Source organism: Anthonomus grandis, chromosome 8, assembly GCF_022605725.1.
Source record: "Anthonomus grandis grandis chromosome 8, icAntGran1.3, whole genome shotgun sequence".
NCBI classification, from domain to species: domain Eukaryota; kingdom Metazoa; phylum Arthropoda; class Insecta; order Coleoptera; family Curculionidae; genus Anthonomus; species Anthonomus grandis.
Window position 1 is genome coordinate 1,549,192 of NC_065553.1, and position 24,371 is coordinate 1,573,562.

Consider the following 24,371-nt stretch of genomic DNA (forward strand, 5'->3'; position numbering starts at 1 on the left):
AATTCGAACACCTTACAAATTGGGGTACGGTCAATATACTAAATTCACGCATTTAAACAAATAGCGAAGTATATAATGAGCGGTCCTCGTATATTTAAAGACATCTGATTGCTGGAAATTCCTAGTCCATCTATAACCAAATGTCTCTCAAATCTCTAACCCAACTATAACCAATTTGCATACCAAACAAAAAGAAAAAAAAACGATACAGAAAAATCGCACAAATTCGGTAAGGCAAGCACCGATGCCGCGTTCGCACTATTTTTGAAGTTAACTGACTTATGCCGACCCCTGTATATGTACAGTTTTGAAAATGTTATATAAACATAAGACAATATTTATCATAGTTTTCATGAAGGGTTCAAAATATTTGCTAAAGAAATAATTTTCCATGAAAACTTTACTTTGTTCCGTTTCCTCATTTCCCCGTATGCATTTTTCGCTCAAAAAGGGATATTTCCTATTTAGTTGGACTTTATATCAGAGAATATCGTTCATCCATTATCTCAAAAGAAAGTTTTATGGATTTTATTAAAGTTAGGTTGTTAAAATGAAACTAGGGCTCGAATGAAGTCACTTAGTGGACAAATATATTGACTATTTGATAAGATACTGGCTAGTGTTATCACCCAGTTAAATACTTGGCGGCCTCTGTACAATGAAAATAAATGTTCCTACTAATTTAGAGCAGAAAACTGTAATCATTTATTATGGCGCCATTTTTAAATGTTAGTTTGAACTTTATGACAAACCCAAGAAAAAAACTTGATTTAAACCGAGGCGCCATCTCTAAGTAAAAGATGGGGACTATTGAAAGTAGGAATTTGTAAAGAAACATCTCTTTTAGATAAGACGAATTTATTTACTTAAGACGCTCTTATCTAAAAAATGATATCGCCGTTCCGAGTAAATAAATAAGAGAATAGTTACTGTAATCAGTATACTGTCCGTATATAAACTTAAGATATGCAAATTGCACACTAGCAAGTTGAACCATATAAGCAATTCAATAAAGACTAATTTGAAACAATTTAGACCTAATAAAAACTGAGCATACAGTGCATTAGTACTGTTGTTAAAAATATGGAATCAACAGTGGAACTTCGAAAAGCACATGTAGGCTTTGAGATGGTTCAGAAATTGATTTTGGAGTTATACGGGCTTACAGTTATTAAAAGTTCCGAGCTTAACGGATATGACGATAGGAATTTTCTCATTAAAGTGGACCCTCAAAATATCGATAATAATGAACACATAGTGAAAGTTGAGGTCGAAGGTTACGTTTTTAAAGTGATTAATACCTTGGATTCTGTAGAAGTGACCAGATTTGAAGCTCAGGGAAGACTTATGGTATTCTTGCGTAAGTAATATATATTATAACGGACAAAAAACTGTTATGGCAAAATTATATTGTTTAGATGAACATAATATAAACTGCCCAGCTCCTGTATTAACCAAACGAGGCCGAACATTTGACACAATATTACGTCCAACTGGTGAACACATAGTCTTACTACTAAAGTTTATACCAGGAGAGATCTTATATAAAATGTCAAACTTTACAGACCATGTATTTTTTCAAGTGGGATCATTAGCTGCTAGAATCGACACTGTTTTAAAGGTAATTAAAAGAATATTAAATTAAACAGCCTGTCACCAAAATATATGGACATATAGCTATAATTTTAACTTCATTTAGCAAAAGCCTCCTCCCTTTGAAGTTTCACCGCCCTGAAGTGACATTGACATCTATTTCATTATTATCCTGACATTGACAGATAGGTCCGGTGTATATAGGATTGATAACGGTTGACACTTAGGGAAGGAAAAAGAGTAAAGAGAGGAAAAACTTTAAAAGAAAAACCCCCTTTCCTCGTCTAAGGGTTGAAATCTGTGTGAATAATTGAAATCTCCCTTTTATCTTTTTTATAATTTATTATTTTAATAAACGGATAAATAAAATTCAGAGATTCCAAATTGACATGTGATCCGGCCATTTTAAACAATCGCCACTTTTTTTTTAGGAATTTGACCATCGTGCTTATCGCAAACCAGTGCAGTGGTGTCTGGGTGCTTCGCCAAATGTCCTAAATTATTTGCATGCAATTGACGAAAGTAAAAGGAGTATGGTAGAAACTGTAATTGAAGATTTTAAAAATAATGTGCTTGCAATTGAAAACAGGCTGGAAAAAGGTATACAATTTATATATAAATCTGGATGATTTCCATTAAAATCACTTTTAACTGTAACTTGTCAATTAGATGTGAACTTCTGATATATTACTGAAAAGAAAAGCTTAATTCAAAAAAGATATAGAGTAAAAAATAAACAAGTTTAAGTTTATACACGTATCTAATATTTCAAAGAAAAAAATCAAAAGAAATCTTGTTAGATGGTTGTTGTATCCAGTAGAACCATTGTAACAGTAGACTCCATTTGTAACAGTAGAATCCATTTGAGTATAGGAACCCATGTCCGGAAATGTGTCACTACGCCACTACGGCCATAAGACGCGTTTAAATTTAGAAAAAATATTAATTACCTAAATAGGATCTGATGCATTTATTTTTACCTTTTGTATATGATACCATCACAACAATTGTTCAAAATGTCTTCCTCCAACCTCAATACACCGATTTAAACGCCGCACATGATTTCGGCGGACTACACTAAAAATTTGATCCTCGTTTTGAATGATTTCAAATGCTGCTGTTATTTGTCCAATTAAGTCTAGCTCTGATTCTACTGGAGTTTCGTAGACTAAAGACTTTACATGTCCCCACAAGAAAAAATCGAGCGACGTTAAATCGGGTGACCTAGGAGGCCAAGACACTGCTCCACCTCCGGCAATCCAACGGTGCCCAAACCGCTGAGCCAAATACTCGCGTACTTGTACAGCAAAGTGAGCCGGCGCTCCATCATGCTGAAACCACATTTGCTGTCTAATGTTTAATGGAACATTTTCAAGGAGTTCTGGGGGAACTTCCTCCAAGAAACGCAGATAAATAGGTCCTGTTTAGAAGGTATGGCCCAATTAAATAATCATCAACAATGCCTGCCCATACGTTGACAGACCAACGATTCTGATGTTTTCTTGGAAAAATTGCATAAGGATTTTTTTCGTCCCAAACATGGCTATTCCTGACACAAAACATATCGTAAAAAATTTGGTTGTGCAATAATGTGATCCAGAAGCCATCGACAAAATTGAACTCTAGAATGATAATCGGCTGCAGTCATACCTTAAACTTTCTGGAAGTGGTAAGGATGGAGTTGTTGCTCGTGTAGTACCCGCCAGACAGAAGCGTTACTCGTATTCATATTCTTAGCGACGTCATGTGTGCTATTTGATGGTTCATCGGCAACTCGCTGAAGCACTTCTTCTTCAAATTCGACCGTTCTCACGGTTCGAGCAACACCAGTATCATGCATCTTGGTCTTAAACATGCCTGTCTCAGCGAGCCAACGATGAACCGCAATAAACTATTTGTATCCAGGATGCTGTCGTTCGGGATAACGTTCATGATACAACCGCGATGCTGCTCGTGCATTGCAGTTTGTTGCTCCGTATGCCAAATGCATATCCGCCAATTCTTGATTGGTAAAGTTTTCCATTAGCAATAAATGTTGTAAAAATTGTAAGCTATAAAATTTGTAAACATGACATTGAGAATTGACATTGATAAGCGTTGATTTTAAACAATTGTTGTTATGGTATCATGTACAAAAGGTAAAAATAAATGCAGCAGATCCTATTTAAGTAATTAATGTTTTTTTAAAAATTTTAACGTGTTTTAGGGCTGTAGTGGCGTAGTGACGCATTTCCGGACATGGGTTCCTATACTCAAATGGATTCTTCTGTTGCACTGAATAACCCCCAGAAGTTTGATCCCATAGTTCTGAAACACCCTGTACATTGGCAACCAATGTATACTATGCAATGACTGTAAATATTATAATGTAATATATAAGTACAATATATAATACTAAAATGACTCGCTACCATAGAGAAAGTTAAATAAGAAGAGTGGTTTATAATCACATCATGTAAACCAAGTGGCATCACGTTTACGACGCGACTATACCGCGCACCCATTAGAACTGAATTATTTGAGAAATAAATATGCAATGTCGATATTCCAAATAGTAGTTACTATTGTAACCGACGAAATACCGACTAAGACAAATGTCAAGAAAAATGCGGGATTTTTGAATTCAGTATAAGGCGGGAGATTTAAATTGATTAAATTAATTAAAGGTTTTGTTCAAGAGGATTAAATATAGATAATAACCTTTTTTATATTTCCTATATTTTGTAGGATAATTACTATAAACCAAAAGGTCAGAGTCAAAAAGGTAATGTCTTCATAAGAGCCTTGAATATAATACCAAATTTTATTTACATAATAGCATTTTGTCTCTGGCCTCTAGGTCTAATTACTACTGGTCATGAAAGTAGAAACACATGGGATACAATACCAAACAGCAAGAGAAAAGTGTTAAAAACAAGGCACTTTAGTGAAAAAATAAAAAAAAGTTTTTTTTGGAATAATAAACATCTTGAAAAATAAAGTAATATTTATATTTCCTTGGAATTTCTAATATATTTGGATAAATTTATTAAAATATTAACACAAAATCTTTACAATATATAGGTTATATGTGAAACTTCTTAAAATGTATATTCCAAACCTAAAATTTATAAAAAAGCATTAAAAAAATTTATGCAGTTAAAAATAACATAATCCTATATGTATAAAATACATATATATATAAAAAGTAACGTAATTGGCATTGAATTGTTGGACTATATTAATAAAACAGGAACTTTTGCCTCTTGAAATTGGTTTTCTTTGTTTTTTACAATTACAGGTAATAAACTTAAAAATCTAAAATTAATATAAATATATAAAAACATTTAAGATGTACTTTCCCCAAGATTTTCTCCAGTTTTTCGCGGCAAACATGTTAGTACATTTTGAGTAATTAAGTTAGTAACAAGTAAGATGTAATATTGGACTGATTATATTACAATCTCATATTATTAATTTAAATTTATAGAGAATCCAAAACTAGACAAACAACTCAAATCAATAGTGGACTGAAAAACGGGGAAAAAGTCGCTTCCTTCTCGATTTTTTTTTTTCAAGTACAACCACATGTGGTCTTTACAAAATGATAGAGTAAGTCCCTGGCTACCTGGAATTGGCAATTACAACATTTTTTAGCAGGGACAACATTTTTTATGGCGAAATTTGTCAAAAATCTGTCAAAAAGATTTTTAATACTTTTTTAAACATACTTCGCGATATCTCGGGAACTAATTAAGATATCAACTTGCTTTTTTTGTTCCTCAATAAAAAAATTGTTAGCGAAAATAACTGTGGTATTTTTGTTAGTGTGAAAAACTTAGTTTTTTTGTAACACTAGAAAAATATTTAATATCAACATTTTCGGCATAGCTATTTTCAGTAAGCGAGAAACTTTTTTATTTTAAGATATTTAGCTATACTATCTGCATATGAAATAAAGCCATAACATCAACAAAGTTTAAAAAAAAAATCATTAATCTAAGTCTTTTAGCTTCCGAGTTATAGCGAGTTAAAAATCGAAGCTTTTCGTAGCCGCGTTTAAAATATTTCTACTGCCTATACCGGGCCGCGCGACAGCAGTTTTATTGGTATATCCTACATAAACGAATATTAATCCAGTGAAAACCTGTCGGTAATAGACTTTTTAGTGAGGGTGCGGGAGTTAATGCTTTTTATGTGTTTTTATACTTATATTCAATTCTATTTTTATACTCGTTCAATTAACTGTATATACATTTCTGTTTGTTGTTTTGATATTCTTTTCTGTTAAAATGGAGTGTCTATTTTGTGAGCAACCATATCTATCGGATATGGAAAACTTCAGAGTCACCGACCATGTATGAGTATTTAGTGAATGGTAATTTCGTTGTTAAAAAAACCAACGATAAAATATTTTATTGTGTAGCTTCTGATATGGCTCTTGAGCAATCAGTAAATAAGGACTGTAAAACTTCGGCAGGCGTTATTGGATTCTCTCAGAAACCTAGTGCTCTTCTTGGCTGGATAACAACTAGACACGTCTTAGGAAACGTAATATTCAAAAAAATGTTCCGGTAAAATGTTTACTTTATTACCTTGTTGTGCCATCTTTTCTGATACATTTTTACATTTCTAGATCTAATTATTCATGAAAATAGAACACAAATCAAAGAAGGAGGTAAAATGGCAATTAAAAATGAGGATGATATTCTGCGAATGACAACATGTTTGGAAAATGATTGGTGTAACCCATTTGATTTACAACATGTGCCGAGTCAGTTAATTAATATATGCACAGGAAAAATTGCGGACGAAGAAACAATAACAGTTTAAATAATTTTTTTGAAATAGCACAGGGGCTTGTGAAGACTTTATTGAATACTTTACAACAAAACTTTTGGAATCCTATCAAACGAAACAAAATTTCTACTTTTAACAACGATAAGGGCAAAAAAATAATTTTTTCAAAAAAAAATATTATTGGAACAGAATGTATGTTTCGCAGAATTATTTGTGCAGCTAGATTTCAAGAAATGGATCTTGGAAATATACTGTCTTATGAACTAACAGTGGTGCCGGCATCGCTGTTTCACGACGACGGTTTTATGAGAAAAACAGCAAAGTCGGAACTTGCGAAAAAAATTGAAACATTTACTAATACTTTAACGAGTTGTCCGTCCGTAGACTCCTTTATTGTTGATGGAATGGTAACATTTCAAGAGTTACATCCTTCTACTTTTGGCACTTTCAATGATTTAGGAAAAGTGTTTGCTAATAATATCCTACGAGAGGGAAGAAAACATGGAGCAAAAAGAATTACAGTAGTGTTTGATACTTATTTAGCTAATTCGTTAAAAAATGGAGAACGACAAAGACGTGGTGATTGCAATAGTGAATTCAACGTGGCCGGTTCTAGAAAAGTACCTAAATACCGAGAATTTATAAGGTCTTTAGCGAACAAACGATCATTATTAATATTCATAACAAACTATTTTTTGACAGAAGTACCATTTACTAAACGATTATGAAATCCTAGTTGTAGCAGGTGGCTTTAAAAACCCCCAACTTTGTTTTGAAATAAGTAAAATTAAAGGGCCAAAAGAGATAGAAGATCTAAACAGCAGTCAGGAAGAGGCTGATACAAGACTGATACTCCACGTTTTAGCAGAGCTAAAACCACATAATACAATTCTGGTAAAATCTGTTGATACCGATGTCCTGATCTTACTTTTACATTTTTTCTGTGAAATATCAAATATGTCCCTAAGCAATATATACACACAATTGGGACATGGCAGAAACTTACATTTCTTATCTATTAACAATATTGTGAAAAATTTAGGTGCAGGAATGTGTAAAAAACTATTGGTAATTCATTGCTTGACTGGCTGCGACACAACAAATGCGATGTATAAAATAGGCAAGAAAACAGCGTTTGATGTATTATATAAAAATATTGATAGTTTAAATGATCTGGAAAATCTCCCATTTTTATCAGAAGATAAAGCAATGGAAGTTAGTATCAAGTATACACTTCATTTGTATAAAAACAAAAATAATGCTTCCTTGAATCAATTACGATGGTATCTGACAACAGAATCAAATCGTCCAGCTTCCGAGTTGCTTCAGTAGGAGGCTTTTAGACAACATTTAAAAAGGTAATATATTTTTATCACCCATACTTTTATAATTAACCTACCTAACAAAAAAATAACTATAAATATTTAAATATATCTTTTATTATAATAGTATATATCTTTTATAATAATAGCCACATTCCAAAGATGCCAGTAGAAGATCCGACTCTACACGGATGGACATTAGGGGAAAATAGTTGGATAGCCAATTTTTCTTCTCAGGAACCAGTGCCTGATGAAGTTCGAAAAAATTTGTTGATACGATGTTCCGATAGAACGTGTAACAATAAAAAATGTACTTGCATTTCACAAGGGCTAAAATGTTGCAGTGATTGTAAATATGCAAATTGCAGTAACAGCCTGCAGTAAAGTGCATCAGACTGCAAAGATTATTAACTAAGGTAATAATTACGTCGGATATTTTTAAAATGTAAACTTTTATTTGCAAATATAATGAATAATTTAACAATAGTAATAAATAAGTTGTATAAAATTAATCATGTATAAAAAGTACAGCAAGCAGTTCGGCCGAGCGGGCAAATGCGCTCGGGCGACCGGTCGACTCACGAGGCTGCTGTTTGCTGTGAATGCACGATGCTTCATCGGACGCGAGAAAACATTCAAGTTCAACTCGCTATAACTCGAAAACTAAAAGACTTAGATTATTGATTTTTTTTTTAAACTTTGTTGATGTTATGGCTTTATTTCATACGCAGATAGTATAGCTAAATATCTTAAAATAAAAAAGTTTCTCGCTTACTGAAAATAGCTATGCCGAAAATGTTGATATTAAATATTTTTCTAGTTTTACAAAAAAACTAAGTTTTTCACACTAACAAAAATACCGCAGTTATTTTCGCTAACATTTCTTTTATTGAAGAAAAAAAAAGTAAGTTGATATCTTAATTAGTTCCCGCGATATCGCGAAGTTTGTTTAAAAAAGTATTAAAAATCTTTTTGACAAATTTCGCCATAAAAAATGTTGTCCCTGGTAAAAAATGTTGTAATTGCCGATTTCAGGTAGCCAGGGACTTACTCTATCATTTTGTAAAGACCACATGTGGTTGTACCTCCAAAAATTTTTTTCAAATATTTTTGCACCTTTTTCAGTGCACTACAAGTCCGTGTCGGTGATGCCGCCTTTTCTAGCCATTAGAATTACTAACCGGCAACCTGTCAAAAATAAGGTGTCCGACATATGCCATATGTTAGGGCTCTAGATGTATATCTATGATAGAAGTATTATAATAGTAGTAGTGTAGTAGTATAGTAGTAGTAGTAGTATCTCTAGATAGTGTATCTAGAGATACTACTAGCCATACCTATATCATTTGACGTCTCTCTTATTTTACTTTCTCTATGCTCTCTCCTAAGAGATGGCGCGGAACGTCATTTGTTTTTATAAAACAACAAAAAAACAAGACTGTCACTGATATCTTTACGCTATTGTCACTTTTGCTTATAAATTATGATTTAGGAATAATTCACGGAGATATAAATGAACAAAACCTAATAATGTCAACGGGCGACGAAGCAAAGGGAATCCAGTTGAAAGCTGTTATAGATTTCGGCGATACTCACTACTGTTGCTTCCTCTACGAGTTGGCCCTCGCTATGACGTACATGATATTTTTGACAGATAACCCTGAAGTTGGAGGGCATGTTTTAGCCGGTTATGCCTCAGTAAGAAACGTCTCTAAAGCAGAAATTCGTTTATTAAAGGTATTGAAGCATAAATTGGACTTGGGGTACCCAACAGAAGAAACAATATTTTAATTTCTTTTAGACCTGCATAATGGCAAGATTGTGCCAATCACTGGTCCTTGGGGCATATGGTAGCTTGACCGATCCTAACAACGAATATCTTTTGACCACTAGTAAGAAAGGATGGGATATCCTTGACAAATTAAGAAATATTGATAATGATGACATTTTGGTGAATTGTTGGCTGGACGCGGCCAAAAAGTACTACATTTATTTTGGCAGTTGACATCTGCTAAGATAATTTTAAAACCCCAGTGCTATTTATAAGCAAGGAGACTGAATATAAGGAGACTGACTGATCTCCGCGCTTTCCAAATTTGGTGACGTGTACGCAAAATTGAACGATCCAAAGTACCTGAAGATGAGATTTCATTTTTTGGCTATTCGACGCAATAACCAACGGCAAAAAAACAAAACAATGAGGAAAGAATGCCAAATTAGTTTCAGCGAGTAGAGATTGTAATTAATAATCTTAGAGAGATTCGGGTAGAAATTGTGATGTTAAAGTAATTTAATGTATTTCTTTTTTATAATTTAATTCAGACACTTGCTACTCAACATTCTCTGTGGAACAAAATAATTATAATATTTACAAAACTGGAAAACGATTAATATTACGGTTTCAAAAACATAACATTATTAAAAGGCGGGTCCAGATAATCAAAGTGAGGTACCTTCAGACCAACAGCGCCAATGTGGCAACTTTCTGAAACTGGTTTTCGTTCATTTTTGGGTACATACGTTTAGTATCCAGATCAGTCTCCTTAACTCTAGTCTCCACGTTTATGCGAATATATTACAGTTTTATATATATATATATATTTGTGTTTTGTGGTTTTATATGCCTTTTATTGCTTGTAAAATTATAGCGGGTGTTTTTCAAAGTTGAATTTGTCTAAAAAAATATCTATAAATCTAAATAAGACATTTTCAATTAGTTTCTGTGATTTTCGAACAATGAAAGTTTTCAAGGGAATCCCGTTTGTCTATTTTTACATTTTAATCTCGTGTGTCATGTTTATGTTGAACCTCACTGTAATAGTCAAGAAGACTACATATTTTTAATAAATAGACAATAGTTTTAACAAATAGTAATATAGTGAGAAAAATGTAAAGTAACATAAAGTTCAATAAACATCAAAAAATTCCTTCAATCATTCCTCAATTTCCCCAAAGAGGTTCCAATCTGGCAACAGCGCTCATGGTTGCAAGTCAACTTGTTCAATAATAATCCGAAATTTTTAACAAGTGTATGCGGCGATCTCGCTCTAACACATTCACTTGCACGCGCATTAAAATAAGACCGAAAATGAATCTAATATTAAGTGGGGATGGCGCATGCCCCGTCTGAAAATATCAATCAAATCGCGTGGGCAGCCATTTTGATAAATTGAACTTTTCAACTTAGTCCCTGCAGTGGCGAGTGATTTTAATTAATTATGTATGTGTTCTAGTGACAATAATTGCTTAAAATTCCTTGTTATAAATTACCGGTAAGCGATTTTATTAATGTAATGAAAATATTAGCGGGTAAACCCAAAACATAACGAGAAAAACCGAAAATACTCACGGCGTCTGCCGCTCGAGCGATGTTTGTAAACATTTTTTATGTTATATTTTGTCGTTTTTTGGGTGTTGAACATCAACAAACGTGTATGATTCTAATGCATTTTAATAAATTATTATATTAACACTTTAATTGTTTCAAATTAAATTGTAACATTATTGCTTTTTTTGTCCTAAAGTGCATTTTATTTTCATAGCCTATACAAGCTTTTTATGCTGCAGGCAAGTGCAATGTGCATCTCAGAAAAATCATAAATATTCCAAGGAGTTTTATATTTAATTAATTATCGTTAGGTAGTTCATGAATCACACAATTAGAGAATAAAATTAGGAATCTAAATGTTTAGTTTCTATTTGGCAGTATTAATGTTAAGAAACTTTCAAGGACATTCCTAAACTGAAAATCATAGACCTTTTCATATTGTTTTGACTGCAGAAGTGATTTCGCTGCAAAAAGATTGATATGTAAGTATAATGGGGTGACTTGAGTGGTAATTAATAGAATCACTCCAGTTTTATTCCAAATCCAAAAAACAGAGTTCTTATTCTCTTGGAGGTTTTGTCAACAAAAAGTAAATTCAAATAGGTACATAATTTAATATTGGCTATCCCTTATCATTAATCTAACTGACTTTTATTTAGAATCCTGTCAATACAAATGTACATACATAATTGCAATCAACTAAAATTACATTAGTAAATAGGAAAGGTAGCATACACCTAGGAAAATGAAATCCTCCATGTGTCAAATTTAGTACTAGGACAGGTGTAAAAGAAAAATTACTCTATATCTATATCTATCTATAGAAATATAACATCCATGTATAAGCAGTAACTTATAAACAAGAATCACTGATATAATAATTTTTAACAATTAAAGGTGATAAGATACAACCATTCCTATGTAAAAATATTTAACTATTGACAATTTAAAAGATTTGGAACAATCACAGACTTGATTACATATCTTCACACTTGTCAAAGATACTTTGAATAATATAGGCTAAATTTGTAATAAATGGGTGAAGAGATTTGTATAATGTGTAGGGGAGACCGGGGACAATTGAAACAATTTCCAAATATTTATTTTTTTCTCTTAGAGAAAATCATATTTACAGCTAAAAAATTTTTTACAAGGACATTTATTAATTCCTTGTATATTTTAAATCAGTTTATTTTACTTATTATATAATACCTGTAAGATATTAAAGGAATTATATATTGTATATTGTTTCAATTGTCCAGACAATAAAGTTTAAACACATACCAGGGACAGTTGAAACACCATTAAGAATAAAATATTTATTTTAATACTGAAATAACATTGAATTTAGAAATACGAAGAAAAAAACCTTGATACATTTAATTTTTACACTTAAATAAAACCAAATTTTTTATTCAAAAGTTTTAAACAACATAATAATAATCCTAATGCTGAAATAAAGATAAATTAGCAAAGTAGAACATTTATTCTGACATGCAGTTATGACAGATATACAAATCTTCTTGACGAGTGCATTCTACATGTGACCAAGGCAATCAATGCATTGCACCCATTGTTCCCCTGAACGGCTATTTCTATACAATTCCAAACATACTATATTTTTTATATATATATATATATATATATATATAATATATTTTTTAGAAATGTGTTAAAAAACTTTTAGTTGCAAAGGGCTATTATGAAATAACTGAATTTTTGTCGGATAGATTTTAGTCATTTATACCTTTTTCTTGCAGGACTTTAGGTATATTCTTTATGTTTTTTACACCATATCATTTCGTCTAATTTATTTCTGTGATTCATTTTTTTTTTACAGTTTTACATTTAATAAAATTGTATATTTCGGGAGTGAATAATATCTGTTTGTGTTATACATATTGATACTCTTGACATTACATTAGCTTTGTATGTTTTGGTTCATTTGAGTCTTGGAGGAGTATTTCTGAAGAATGGGGATGTTGTTGGTTTTACCAATATAGGTAAATCATATTCATGGAAGCAGAATGCCTTTAGGATGATGGACCATAGCATGCTAAATAACCTTTTTACATGTTTGTGTATATGTTCTCTTTTTTACAGCTTTGTCAACAAATTTACTTTTATGACAATAAAGCATATATTGATTGATTGATACTAGACAAAAACAGTCTTCATTGTCACTGCTGCTATCGTCCTGACAAGATTCTGTTGACAAGTTTTTTTGGACACTGGTGTTTTTGATCTATTTTTTGGATCACCATTTTTTTTTTCACTTTCTTCTTTTTTGCTTCATATTCTTGTTGAATAGCATCTTTTTCTGGTGTGTCCGTATAAATGGTGGATTTTCTACTTTTGCATTTCCCTGTAGTTTTCTGAGGAAGAGCTTTTGGCCTTCGGCCTAAGGTAATGGCCTTATTAGCTCAGGTGAAAACACATACAGAGAGAGGTTAGAGGCTGACTGGACACTTGTAGATGCAACTGGAGGCAGGGTGCTTGGTGGCTCTAATGAAACAGTTCCGCTCGTTGACGCTTTTGGAGAGTTGGAATTCACTAATTTTGGAAAAGAATCAGTGCTGCTTAAATCTTTATTCTCTCTTGAACCTACTGCCTGGACTTCTTGGGGGATATTTAACTGCAAATTTTCGGGAGCAGGTCTGTCAGTTACATATGATGAAGCAAAATCTAAAGTCGTAATAATATCTCGATTAAACGGCCATATATCAGTGCACTGGAATCCAGCAACAATATTAGATTGTGTTAAAACCATAGAGAGACTCTGATTAACGATGCTGGGGATGTCATAAATTGTCATTGTTGGGTTGTTTCTCATCCAAGAATCGCAAGTTGAATTTACAGCTTTTTTAAATGGATCATAAATCGATCGATCCAAAGGTTGTAGTTTATGTGAACAGTGTGGGGGAAATGAGAGGACAACAATGCCGTTTTCTTTGCAAAAGTCCAAGGATGGTATGCTTACATGAGATTGATGGTTATCTATTAAAAGCAAAACTTTATTTCCAATTGAACTGTTGGTATGTTTTTGAAAGTGTTTTAAGTATAGCAAAAATCCATCTTCTTGCATCCATCCACTAGCATTTCATGCTCCAATGCACCCAGATGGACCGTCACGAACGAAATGATCCTGATATATTAATCTTGGAAAGATAAAGATTGGTGGGATGCTATTTCCAATTGCATTTACCGCTATTGCCACTGTAACCAAAGTGCCACATTCTCCTGATTTAAGTGCCCCTACCTGTTTGCGTCCCTTTTCTGCTACGATTTTAGCAGGTTTTGTACCGTCGTAACACCGGTTTCGTCTATATTATAAATGTCCTTCGCTTGGAATTTATATCTGCCTATTACCGTGGCAAGATTGTCAAAGAAAAGTTGTACATTTGTTGGGTTAAAACTGGTCACTCTTGAAAGGCTTGTAGCCTGGGGACAACGGATTGATAGTTCAGGATTATGTTTCATAAACCCGGAAAACCAATCTTCTCCTGCCAATGAGTTTTTAGTCCATGTATTCGGCATATTCAATGAATATTTTATGGCTATTTGGTAGGCCAGTTTACGTATTTCTTTTGGCGATAGACCGTAAAATATTTGAGATGTCTTTATTATGTATTTAACAATGGATTTTTCCTGCTCAACGTTAAATACTCGTCGTACGCACCTATATCCCATTGTTATAGTTTCAGTGGACCCTCGTTCAATAGATTCTTTCTTTTTCTTAATATTAGCAATATCTAAGGCTAGGGAATACATGGCATCTATGGTACTCGAGCCTTCTGTAAAGCCAAAAAATATTTCTATATTTTTTTCTCCTACGTAAATTTAATTTTGGTATTTTGAATATATTTCACAGATGGACTGTCCAAAATGTGGCTCAGAAGTGAACAGTCTAGAAGAAAACAAACACTTAAAGCGAGAAGAGGTGGCCATAGACCTTGGGGCGTGAAAGCTCGCACCGCCGTACTCTTTAAAGGAGGAGGCAGGAAAGTATTCTCAACTATTGAGAAAGCACCCGAAGAATGCAAGAAGGTAAGCAAAACACCCGATCTGGGAATAAATTCATTATGATTGGTTTAAAATAGCTTTTAGGGGAATGTAAAGAAAACTATCAAGCTCAAATAGTGCCTGAACTATATGATAAGTCACCAACAGACAACAGTCAAGTTATTAGTAATATCCCAGCTGTTACTGAGGAAAATAGCGTGACAACTCCAACAACTACTAAATATTATGATTTCTATGCTGCTACTAGCTCTTGTGAACATAACCAAGAATCTGTTACCAATAATGGTCTACCAAAAGAAGTTGAATATAGGTAGGTAGTAATTAAATTGTAACTTATTTGAGTAGTAGAATTTTTTTGCTGTGCACTATTTTAAAACTTTTTTTTAAATATTGTACCCATTTCCCCCACTTATCGTAATGCAAAGTAAATTATTAAATTGATGATTTTTATATTGGTCATTGGTTAAAGCACATTAGAAAACCACAATTTAAAACCTGTACTGTGAGTGAATTTTTGAGTCAAGAGTTGATTTTTATTTATTATAATGATAAATTAATCAGTTCCAGATCAAAAAAGACTTAAGGGCTATTTTGATGTAGTCAATTCTATGTTATTAATTTATTTCTAAATCATTATACTGAATGAATTGATTACTTGATACTGGAGTTTTCAGAATCACTATATTCAGATAATTTAATCAATACCAGGCTTATAGGAACTTATCTTAATTGTAAGATTTAATTCATTGAAGCCAGGTCTATATACCTTGATAATCAATACTGGAATAATTCTGGCCATTAAAAAAAAAAATGGAAAACTCCTCGAAATTTTGGAAATTTGGAAGTCTTGTGAATTTTCTGCAAGAAATCCCTAAAATATATAAAATTCCTCTAAAAAGGTAAAACTTTACAAAATAATTAATATTTATTAAAATACCTAAAAATTACGTTAAATTCCTGGAATTAAAAAAATTTACCTCTTAAAATTCTGGAAAAAGTAATTCACACATATTATAAAAAAAAAAAATTCAAATTCCTGGAAAATTTGAAAACATCATAAAAACCCGATTTTGTTTTTTTAAAACAGTGGAAATTTGAATACCACAAAATGCTTAGAAATTTTTTAAAGAAATATCTTAGTTTTTCTTTAAAAAATCTTTATTAAAGTAAAAAAAAAATACCCTAAAAAGCTGAAATTAAAAAAAATCTCTGGAATTCTTAAATGTTACGTTAAATTCCTGGAATAAAATAGAAAATCATTTCAATTTTCTGGGAAACATAAAAAATTACTCCAAAAATCTGGAAATCTGGAAAATATGGCAACCAACAACATCTATGCTTTTTCATATTAAAGAAACAAGGCAAATAATATCTTTACACAAAAAGGTACTAGAGGTACCTATTAGTTCAGTTCGAAGTCCTTTTCAATTAGATACAAGCCAAATAATATTTTCATGCAAAAGAACTAGGGGAACGCCTTAGGCATAAAAATGAAAATTCTACATATTAATATTTGCACCATTTCTTTACAATAACTAAGAAATTTCCTAAAAACTTCTGTTTCAGCTCAATTGAACTAGATACCAACACAAACATAGTATCCTGTTCAAGTGTAGTATCCATAGAAGAATACACGTCCAAAATGCAGTTTAATATAACAGAAAAAAAGTCTTGTGAATACCAGAAGTACGGTCTATTCAGTGATAAGTTTCAATGTGACTCTATGTACTTTGACTACTCAACCTTAAGAACCGAATATCCGGAACTTCGTATTGAGGACTTCGACGATCTCAGTAACGTTAACACGCAGGAGTTCAACAATATGTTCAACGAGGGAATTCCCAAAGACGTAACCACCGAACTGGTGTATGATTATTCATATAATTACGCACTTCCGTCGAATGATAACGGATTGATTACTTCGGCGGAGTCACAGGGACATGAGAGACTCGACGCGCAGCCCGAGCATGTCGAAGTGGTGGATACCTGGGAGTCTTTTGATCCTTATCTTTTTATTAAACATCTGCCTCCGTTGACGTTTGAAATGCGGTCAAAGTGTCCTGCGTTACCGTTAAAGACTAGGAGCAGTCCTGAATTTAGTTTGGTGAGTAACAGATGTATTGCTTTTTTTCTTTCAAAATTTATTTATTTATTAATGGGATCCATTTGCATTGTAGTATAAGAATTTACATTGAAGTTTAGTAAATAGTATCACACATCAAGGTAAATATGAGTTGGTATCATATCATATTGAGTAAACAAAAGCCAAATATAAACAGTAAAACTTTTCTTGAAATATTAAGGGCATCCTTTGATAAAAGTAACTAAAAAGAGTTTATTGAGTACTGGGCTAGCCCCACAAATAAAGTTCAGTCCATATTGTTGTAATAAATGTATTATTTTACAAAATAAATTTTTGTGAGGTTATGTCGTCAAACAATCCAGTGTTGGCCGACTCCCACGAAGAAAATACCTGTAAGCACTGCAAAAAAGGTGTAAAAACTTCTTGGAGCTGTATATCCTGTTCATCTGCATTCCATCCTAGTTGCGCTAAACAGGCGAAAGTGGTAAAACAGGACGTAAACGGAAAGGAGATTGTTAGTTGTTGTCAGAAAACCGTAACTAGCCAAAAAATTGGTGAAATGGACGAAAGGAGGATGAAGGCCATTTTTGCTGACCTGTTTAAAGAATATTTAGCTCCTTTTAAAAAATCCATAGACAGAGAATTTAGCGAACTAAAGAAATCTGTTCAATACATATCGGACTCTTTTGATGAGCAAAAGATCATGATTGATAAGCTGGCTTTGGAGACAAAAGTGCTGAATGAAGAAAATGATTCTCTAAAACAGCTTGTGATTAAGCTTGAATCCAAGATAAATGAGATAGAACAGAGGGAAAAAGATAAGAACATTATTATAAATGGCATTCCCTACCAAGAAAACACAAACTTGGCAAATACTGTAAAACGTATTGCGAACACTTTGGATATTCAGCTGGATGAAAACTCAATTTGTGAAACTTACCGTCTAGGAAAAAGAGCCGATGCTCCCCTATTGGTAAAATTAAAAAGCCAAAAACATAAAACTTTACTCTTCAGGAAAATAAAGGAAATGAAGGGACTGACAACTGAGGCATGTGGCATACAAGGTAAAAATAAAATTTACATAAATGATGATTTAACACAAAATAACCAGATCCTATTGAAAAAAACCATGCAGTTTAAACATCTCCACAAATTCCTTTCGGTATTCACTAGAAACGGAAACATATTTCTAAAAAAGACACATTCTGCTGATCCAATTAAAATAAAAAATGAAGAGGACCTAAAAATTTAGAGAGGAGTGTTGTTAAGGATTACTGTTTATCATTTCAAAAAATTACTAATAATAAATGGAAATGGAAGTTTTTGATGAGATCCATATTGAAAAAAAGTCAATTACCATAGAGCCGCAAAACATGTGTAATATTATTGAAGCAGCCACTAAGCAAATAAACATTTTATTGCTTAATATTAGAGGTATTAAAACTAATTTAGATAAGCTTATTGTGTTTCTTGAATCCTATAATGCAAAACATTGTGATATATTGTTGCTAACTGAATGTCATAACCTTACATCCGCTTCCATGTGCCAAATACCTGAATTTGATTGTTATTATGATAATGCAGATTTTAACGCTTTTGATGGTTTATTGATATACACCAAAAAAATCCTTAAACCCTATAATATGCACAGGGAAGCAGATTACAAGTAGGATTAGTATTACTAACTTAACTTTTATCTTGGAAAATTTATGTGTTAGCTTGGAGGTTTGCTATCGCTCCCCAAATTCTAATACACTCAACTTTTTAACTGATTTAAGCCATTACCTTGAAAATAAAAAAAAATGTGATGTAGCCTTATTTTTAGGGGACATAAACTTGAATATTTTAAATGATGGTGACAATATGGTCAATCAATATGTATCACTTTTAAATAGCCATGGCTTTTTTTCATTATATGAGGATGTTACTAGACCTGATTCACAAACTTGTATAGATCATGTATTTCTCAAAACTAAAATTAAAGAAAATATACTTAAATTTAATCCATATATAGTAAATCACGATATAACAGATCACTTGCCTATATTAATAAATATTGTTTCAAATAAAAATAAACCAGAAAACTCTAAAATAAATGACATAACAATTAGAAACATAAATTATCAAAAATTAATCGAATTGGCCAAAAACAGAAACTGGAATGAAATATCTACACAAAACGACCCTAACTTAGCCTTGAATTTTTTGGTAAAAAATATATCTGAAATAATAAATCAGTCATACTATGAAAGAGTGTTAAACAAAAGAGTTAAAAAAATTAAACCTTGGATATCGCAAGGTATAATTACTTTAATAAAAAAATAGAGACAAATTAAAACAAAAATTAAGGAAAAATCCTACACCAGAAAAAATCTTTGAATATAAACAGTACAGAAATAAACTGAATAATCTGATCAAAAATACAAAAAATGATTACTACAAAAATAAAATTCAGGAAAATAGTAATAGCATAAAAAAAATATACAATTTTATAAATGAGGCTGTAAATGAAAATGGGAATGAGGGTAAGGGGGAAATAAAAATGATTAGGTCGCAAAATGGTGATCAAATAATAAATCCTATAGAGATCGCTCATCATTTTAACAAGCATTTCATGAATGTTGGTTTAAACCTATTAAAAAGCATTAATACTCCCCCTCACCCCTTCACAATAAACAGGACATTCCCAAACTCCATGTATTTGAAACCCGTTACTCAGAATGAGATAATTAAATATATAAATTCTTTAAAAAATAATGGCTCACCTGGTAAAGATGGAATTTCTGCAAAAATCTTAAAACTGCTCCATATGCACATTTTACCACCACTTGTACATATTATAAACTTAATTTTTAAAACTGGTGTAGTGCCAAGTCATTTTAAAGTATCTGTGGTGAGTCCAGTTTTTAAGTCCGGAAGTAAGGAATTGATGGATAATTATAGACCAATAAGTGTCATCTCTAACCTGGGAAAAGTCTTCGAAAAATGCTTTAAGGATAGACTGTTATGTTATTTTGACCAAAATAATGTACTATCAAAAAATCAATTTGGTTTTACTCGAGGAGTCAGTACAATAGATGCTATATATGAGCTTGTTAGTGATATAACTAAAAGTATGGACAAAAATAAAAAGTGCCTTGCGGTGTTTCTCGACCTAACAAAAGCATTCGATACAGTGTCACACCAAATATTATTACAAACATTAGAAAAATATGGTATCAGAGGCAAAGTATTACAACTTTTACAGAGTTATCTATCAAACAGAATGCAATACACCAAGATAAAAAATAACCTTAGCGATCCTGATATCATTAAAATTGGAATACCGCAGGGCACTGTACTAGGACCCCTACTTTTCAATGTTTATATAAATGCAGTGAATGATATAAAAACTCCTGGCAAAGTAATATCCTATGCAGATGATACAGGAATTATATTTATTGGAGACACATGGCAAGAGGCAAAAGTTAAGTTTCAAGAAGGTCTATCATTAATCAAAAATTTTTTCGACACCTTTAAATTGTCACTAAATCCAAAAAAATCTAAATATATAGCATTTTCCATAAACAGTTTAAATAGACCAAACTTTCAAAATATTATTGTAAACAATATTAATGAACCAATTGCACAGGTAAACTCTATAAAATATTTGGGAGTCCATATAGACAAACATCTAAAATGGGATATACACATTGATTATTTAACAAAAAAGATAAAGGCACTCTTACATAAATTTTATTTACTAAGGGAAATTTTGTGCAGAAAACTGATTGTGTTGATCTATAAAGCTCTCGTGGAACCCCTATTAAGGTATGGGATATTGATTTGGGGTGGGGCATATGAAAACAGTCTAAAAAATCTTAAAACAATACAAAACTCAATAGTAAAGATAATGTTAAAGAGACCTAGGTTATTTTCAACAAAGCAATTATATAATTCTGAAATACAAGATTTTAAAACTCTTTTTATAACAACCTGTTGCTCTTATGTTCATAAATTCTATGGTAAACAAAGTATAATAAACCATAGACACCAAACCCGAGCTAATAAACACCAGCAAATTGTACTACCTTATATGATTCGAGATTTTGGTCAACATTCGGCAGTATTTTTAGCTCCAAAATTTTATAACCTTCTCCCAGAAAATGTCAAACAACAGAAATACTACAAAAAGTTTAATGAGCATGCCCTAAGTTATATATTAGGAAACAAAAGAAAATTTTGTTGATTGATCATATGTGCTTGTATCAATATTCTGCTTTTCACCAAACTTTTTATTTTCTTACTTGATAGCAATCACAACATAAATACATAGGGAAAAAGAAAAAAATCTCAGTATGGACATTTATTCAATTATTTATTTTGTTTCAAATATTATAGGTTTTAGGTACCAAAGACTAGAAAATTCTGTAAAATACTACATAATACCTTTGTAGTTAAAATGTATATGTGTATATAGTATATGAATCTTTTTTTTTTTTCTCTTTTTCTCATTTTTATTGTTTGGTTTTTGATTTTTGTTATGTAGTTTTGGGTAAACTTATTTAAAATGTTAAATATTGTGAACTAATTTATATAACGGCTAGCCTGCTAAGGGTAACAACATTGATATATTAGAATTTTTAAATTGTTTCTACCATAGCACATACAGATACTCTGGTATCTAGGTGCTTTATATTCTTAGAATTGTAATATTTTATATTGAAGTTGAATATATTGAATTGAATTGAAAAAAAAAAAAAAAAAAAATCATTTAACCCTCTAAAGGGCTAATTTTTATTTTATGAAAAAAAATCATAGGCGGGTAAATTCATAACATAAAAACGAGGCTTAAAAAAAGTTTATCATAAACCTTTGCTTTGGGGATGAAAAAACCTCCCCCAGTCTTAAGGCAGACCTGCCGACTAAAGGGACAAAAATAGTCAGGGTAAAAAAAGTGAAATTAAACTTGAAATGTAAATTTTGTGCCTCAATACAAAAAAATAAGATTAGTGTAATGCTTTATTGCGTATGAAACTCTTGAAAACACTTTTTAGTTGAGGAAAGGCACAAATTTAAATTGCATTTAGTGCACAAGAACTGAGTTTCAGCTTTACATCCTTTGTTTTTACACATCCTTTTACCGGATCTATCCAAAAGGTCGGGCATGTGGTTCAAACCATCAAATCGGATATCTGGCTTGGGGATATATGTCTTAGATTTTTTTGCAGGTTGCATTTCTTCCTGCTTCGAAGCAGATAAAGGCCAGACAGCTTCGTTAACGCATAGTACGGCAGCTACTTTTGCTCGAACACTGGTAAAGGCGGCGATTCTTTATGAATCCGTTTGTGTAGCAGATATGCGTTGACCATAGCCATGTCAATAAAATGATAAAATAGACGCAATGTCCACTTGCTAGTCTTTAGGCGAATATGGTACCTTCCAAGTAATCCATCCATTAGATCAACTCCGCCCATGTGATATATATATTCACGTGTGATGGCGGGGCATTCAATTTGCACGTACTTTTTTGCAGACCGATCATATCTTGTTGCCTTTGATGGTTGTTTATCTTGGAGAGCACTTTTAAAAGGTAGTACCCCGACGTATGTAGAAGCCAAACGCACATTTTTGTTGTCCTTCCACAATACAGTTGTCAAATCTACACCATGCGCATTTCCCACATACTCAACAGAAAATCCCTTATCTGCTGTAGCAAGCTGTTTATCTTTTTCACTAGGCAATTTACAATTAGGAATACGACCAGAACGAATTGTCCCCAATGAATAAATGCCTCGGCTTCTAAGATAAATAAATAGTGGCAGTGCCGTATAAAAATTGTCAAAATATAAAATATAATTGACAAAGTCAGGTATTGTTTGAGATAGCCGGACGACAACATTTGCTGCTGCTCCCAGATTAGGCGTATTGGGCATAATAACATTGCTCCCTGCGCCAGTAAAGACTTCGAAGGCGTAAGAATAACCATTGCTGTCACATAGAACAAATAATTTGAACCCCCATTTATGGGGCTTTGCCGGCATGTATTATCGCAATGAACTACGTTTCATGATCCCGTTTTTTTTCTTTTGATTTATCGTTGAAGTGAAGATACTTACGAATCATAAAGAATCGTTTGGATGTCATTGCCGTACGAACTGGTTCAAATGAATAACGACCCCAGTATTCTGTCGCATTTGGATAACGATATATCGACATAAATATCAAGATGCCAATGTACTTTGGTAACAAATGTTGTCTTGATGTCGTACTGTCGAGCATATAAATTTGGTTGTTCTGCAATATTTTCAAGAAACTCTTGTGTAAAAAAATAGGCGAAGCATTGATATGGAGTTTTTAAATCCTGAAAGTGTAGTGGAAGCTCTGTGCTTCCACGAAATACCACTTCATTTTTATGCAGCTGCAAATGCTGTTTACGCCAAATTATTTCTTTGCATTCTTTTGACTGTGCTAAAAGTGCACTTGGGTTTCCCGTAAACCCACCTGTGTTAGGCTCGGAAACATCAGCCCCATCTTCAAATTCTGGCAGAGGAGAACGTGGTCGTTTTTGTTGTCGTTGAAATGAAGTAGATGGTTCACCTGAAGTCAACGGGGATAAAACTCTTGCAACAACAGAAATTTTTTGTGATTCAGTTGAATAATTCCCTGATGTCGATGGCTGTGAGGTATCAGGTGTTTCAATATCTAATGTCAACAATTGGTCGCCAGGCGTAGAAGATTCAGAAGTTAAATCGTTGCATTGATTTATTTCATCTTCAAGACAAAATCTGGGTCAGCAAAACTATCATCATCGTCAAAATCGTCTTCCAGCCCATCTTCAATATCGGTGTCAGGTCCTATATCTACATTGTCCAAAAGTTCAAATATTTCGTCCGAAGTCACTTGAGATAAGTCATATAATTCAGGCTCTCGGGGATTCTTCCCAGGCTGTCCTTTCTTGTTTGATGTCATATCTAACCACAAAAAACAAAAATAGTAAGAAAATAAATATTTCATATGAATGAGATAATTTTCACACAAACCGGTCGATCCGCCTTTAGGCAGGTTGAGGTTATGAGTGATTTATAGCAAAAACACATGAACTTTTTTTTTTTTCAACGCATAACTAAGAAATATAACATACATAAACTCATATGTACATTTTTTGGCTTGAACAGATCGCTACATGTATTTATTTATTTTATAGCACAGAAAATATCATTTATAGCGAAATAATTATTCTGTAAATTTACTAAGGCGGCAC

General features: G+C 32.4%; 2 protein-coding genes across 2 annotated transcripts in view; both read left to right on the forward strand.

The window, feature by feature from the left end:
• Window positions 1-926: 926 nt before the first annotated feature.
• Window positions 927-10,621, forward strand: LOC126739517 (hydroxylysine kinase). The gene is made up of 5 exons (XM_050445258.1): window positions 927-1,360; window positions 1,419-1,621; window positions 2,025-2,193; window positions 9,187-9,431; window positions 9,496-10,621. Exons 1-5 carry the CDS (start codon window positions 1,084-1,086, stop codon window positions 9,697-9,699), a joined length of 1,098 nt encoding a protein of 365 aa, XP_050301215.1. The 5' UTR covers window positions 927-1,083; the 3' UTR covers window positions 9,700-10,621.
• A 182-nt stretch (window positions 10,622-10,803) lies between these two features.
• LOC126739509 (CTD small phosphatase-like protein 2) overlaps window positions 10,804-24,371 on the forward strand; it is a 33,010-nt gene continuing 19,442 nt past the window's right edge. Inside the window, exons 1-4 of the mRNA XM_050445246.1 lie at window positions 10,804-10,966; window positions 14,894-15,069; window positions 15,123-15,355; window positions 16,612-17,149. Of these exons, the coding sequence (XP_050301203.1) occupies window positions 14,908-15,069; window positions 15,123-15,355; window positions 16,612-17,149 (933 nt within the window). The 5' untranslated portion in view covers window positions 10,804-10,966; window positions 14,894-14,907. The remainder of the gene's footprint in view (window positions 10,967-14,893; window positions 15,070-15,122; window positions 15,356-16,611; window positions 17,150-24,371) is intronic.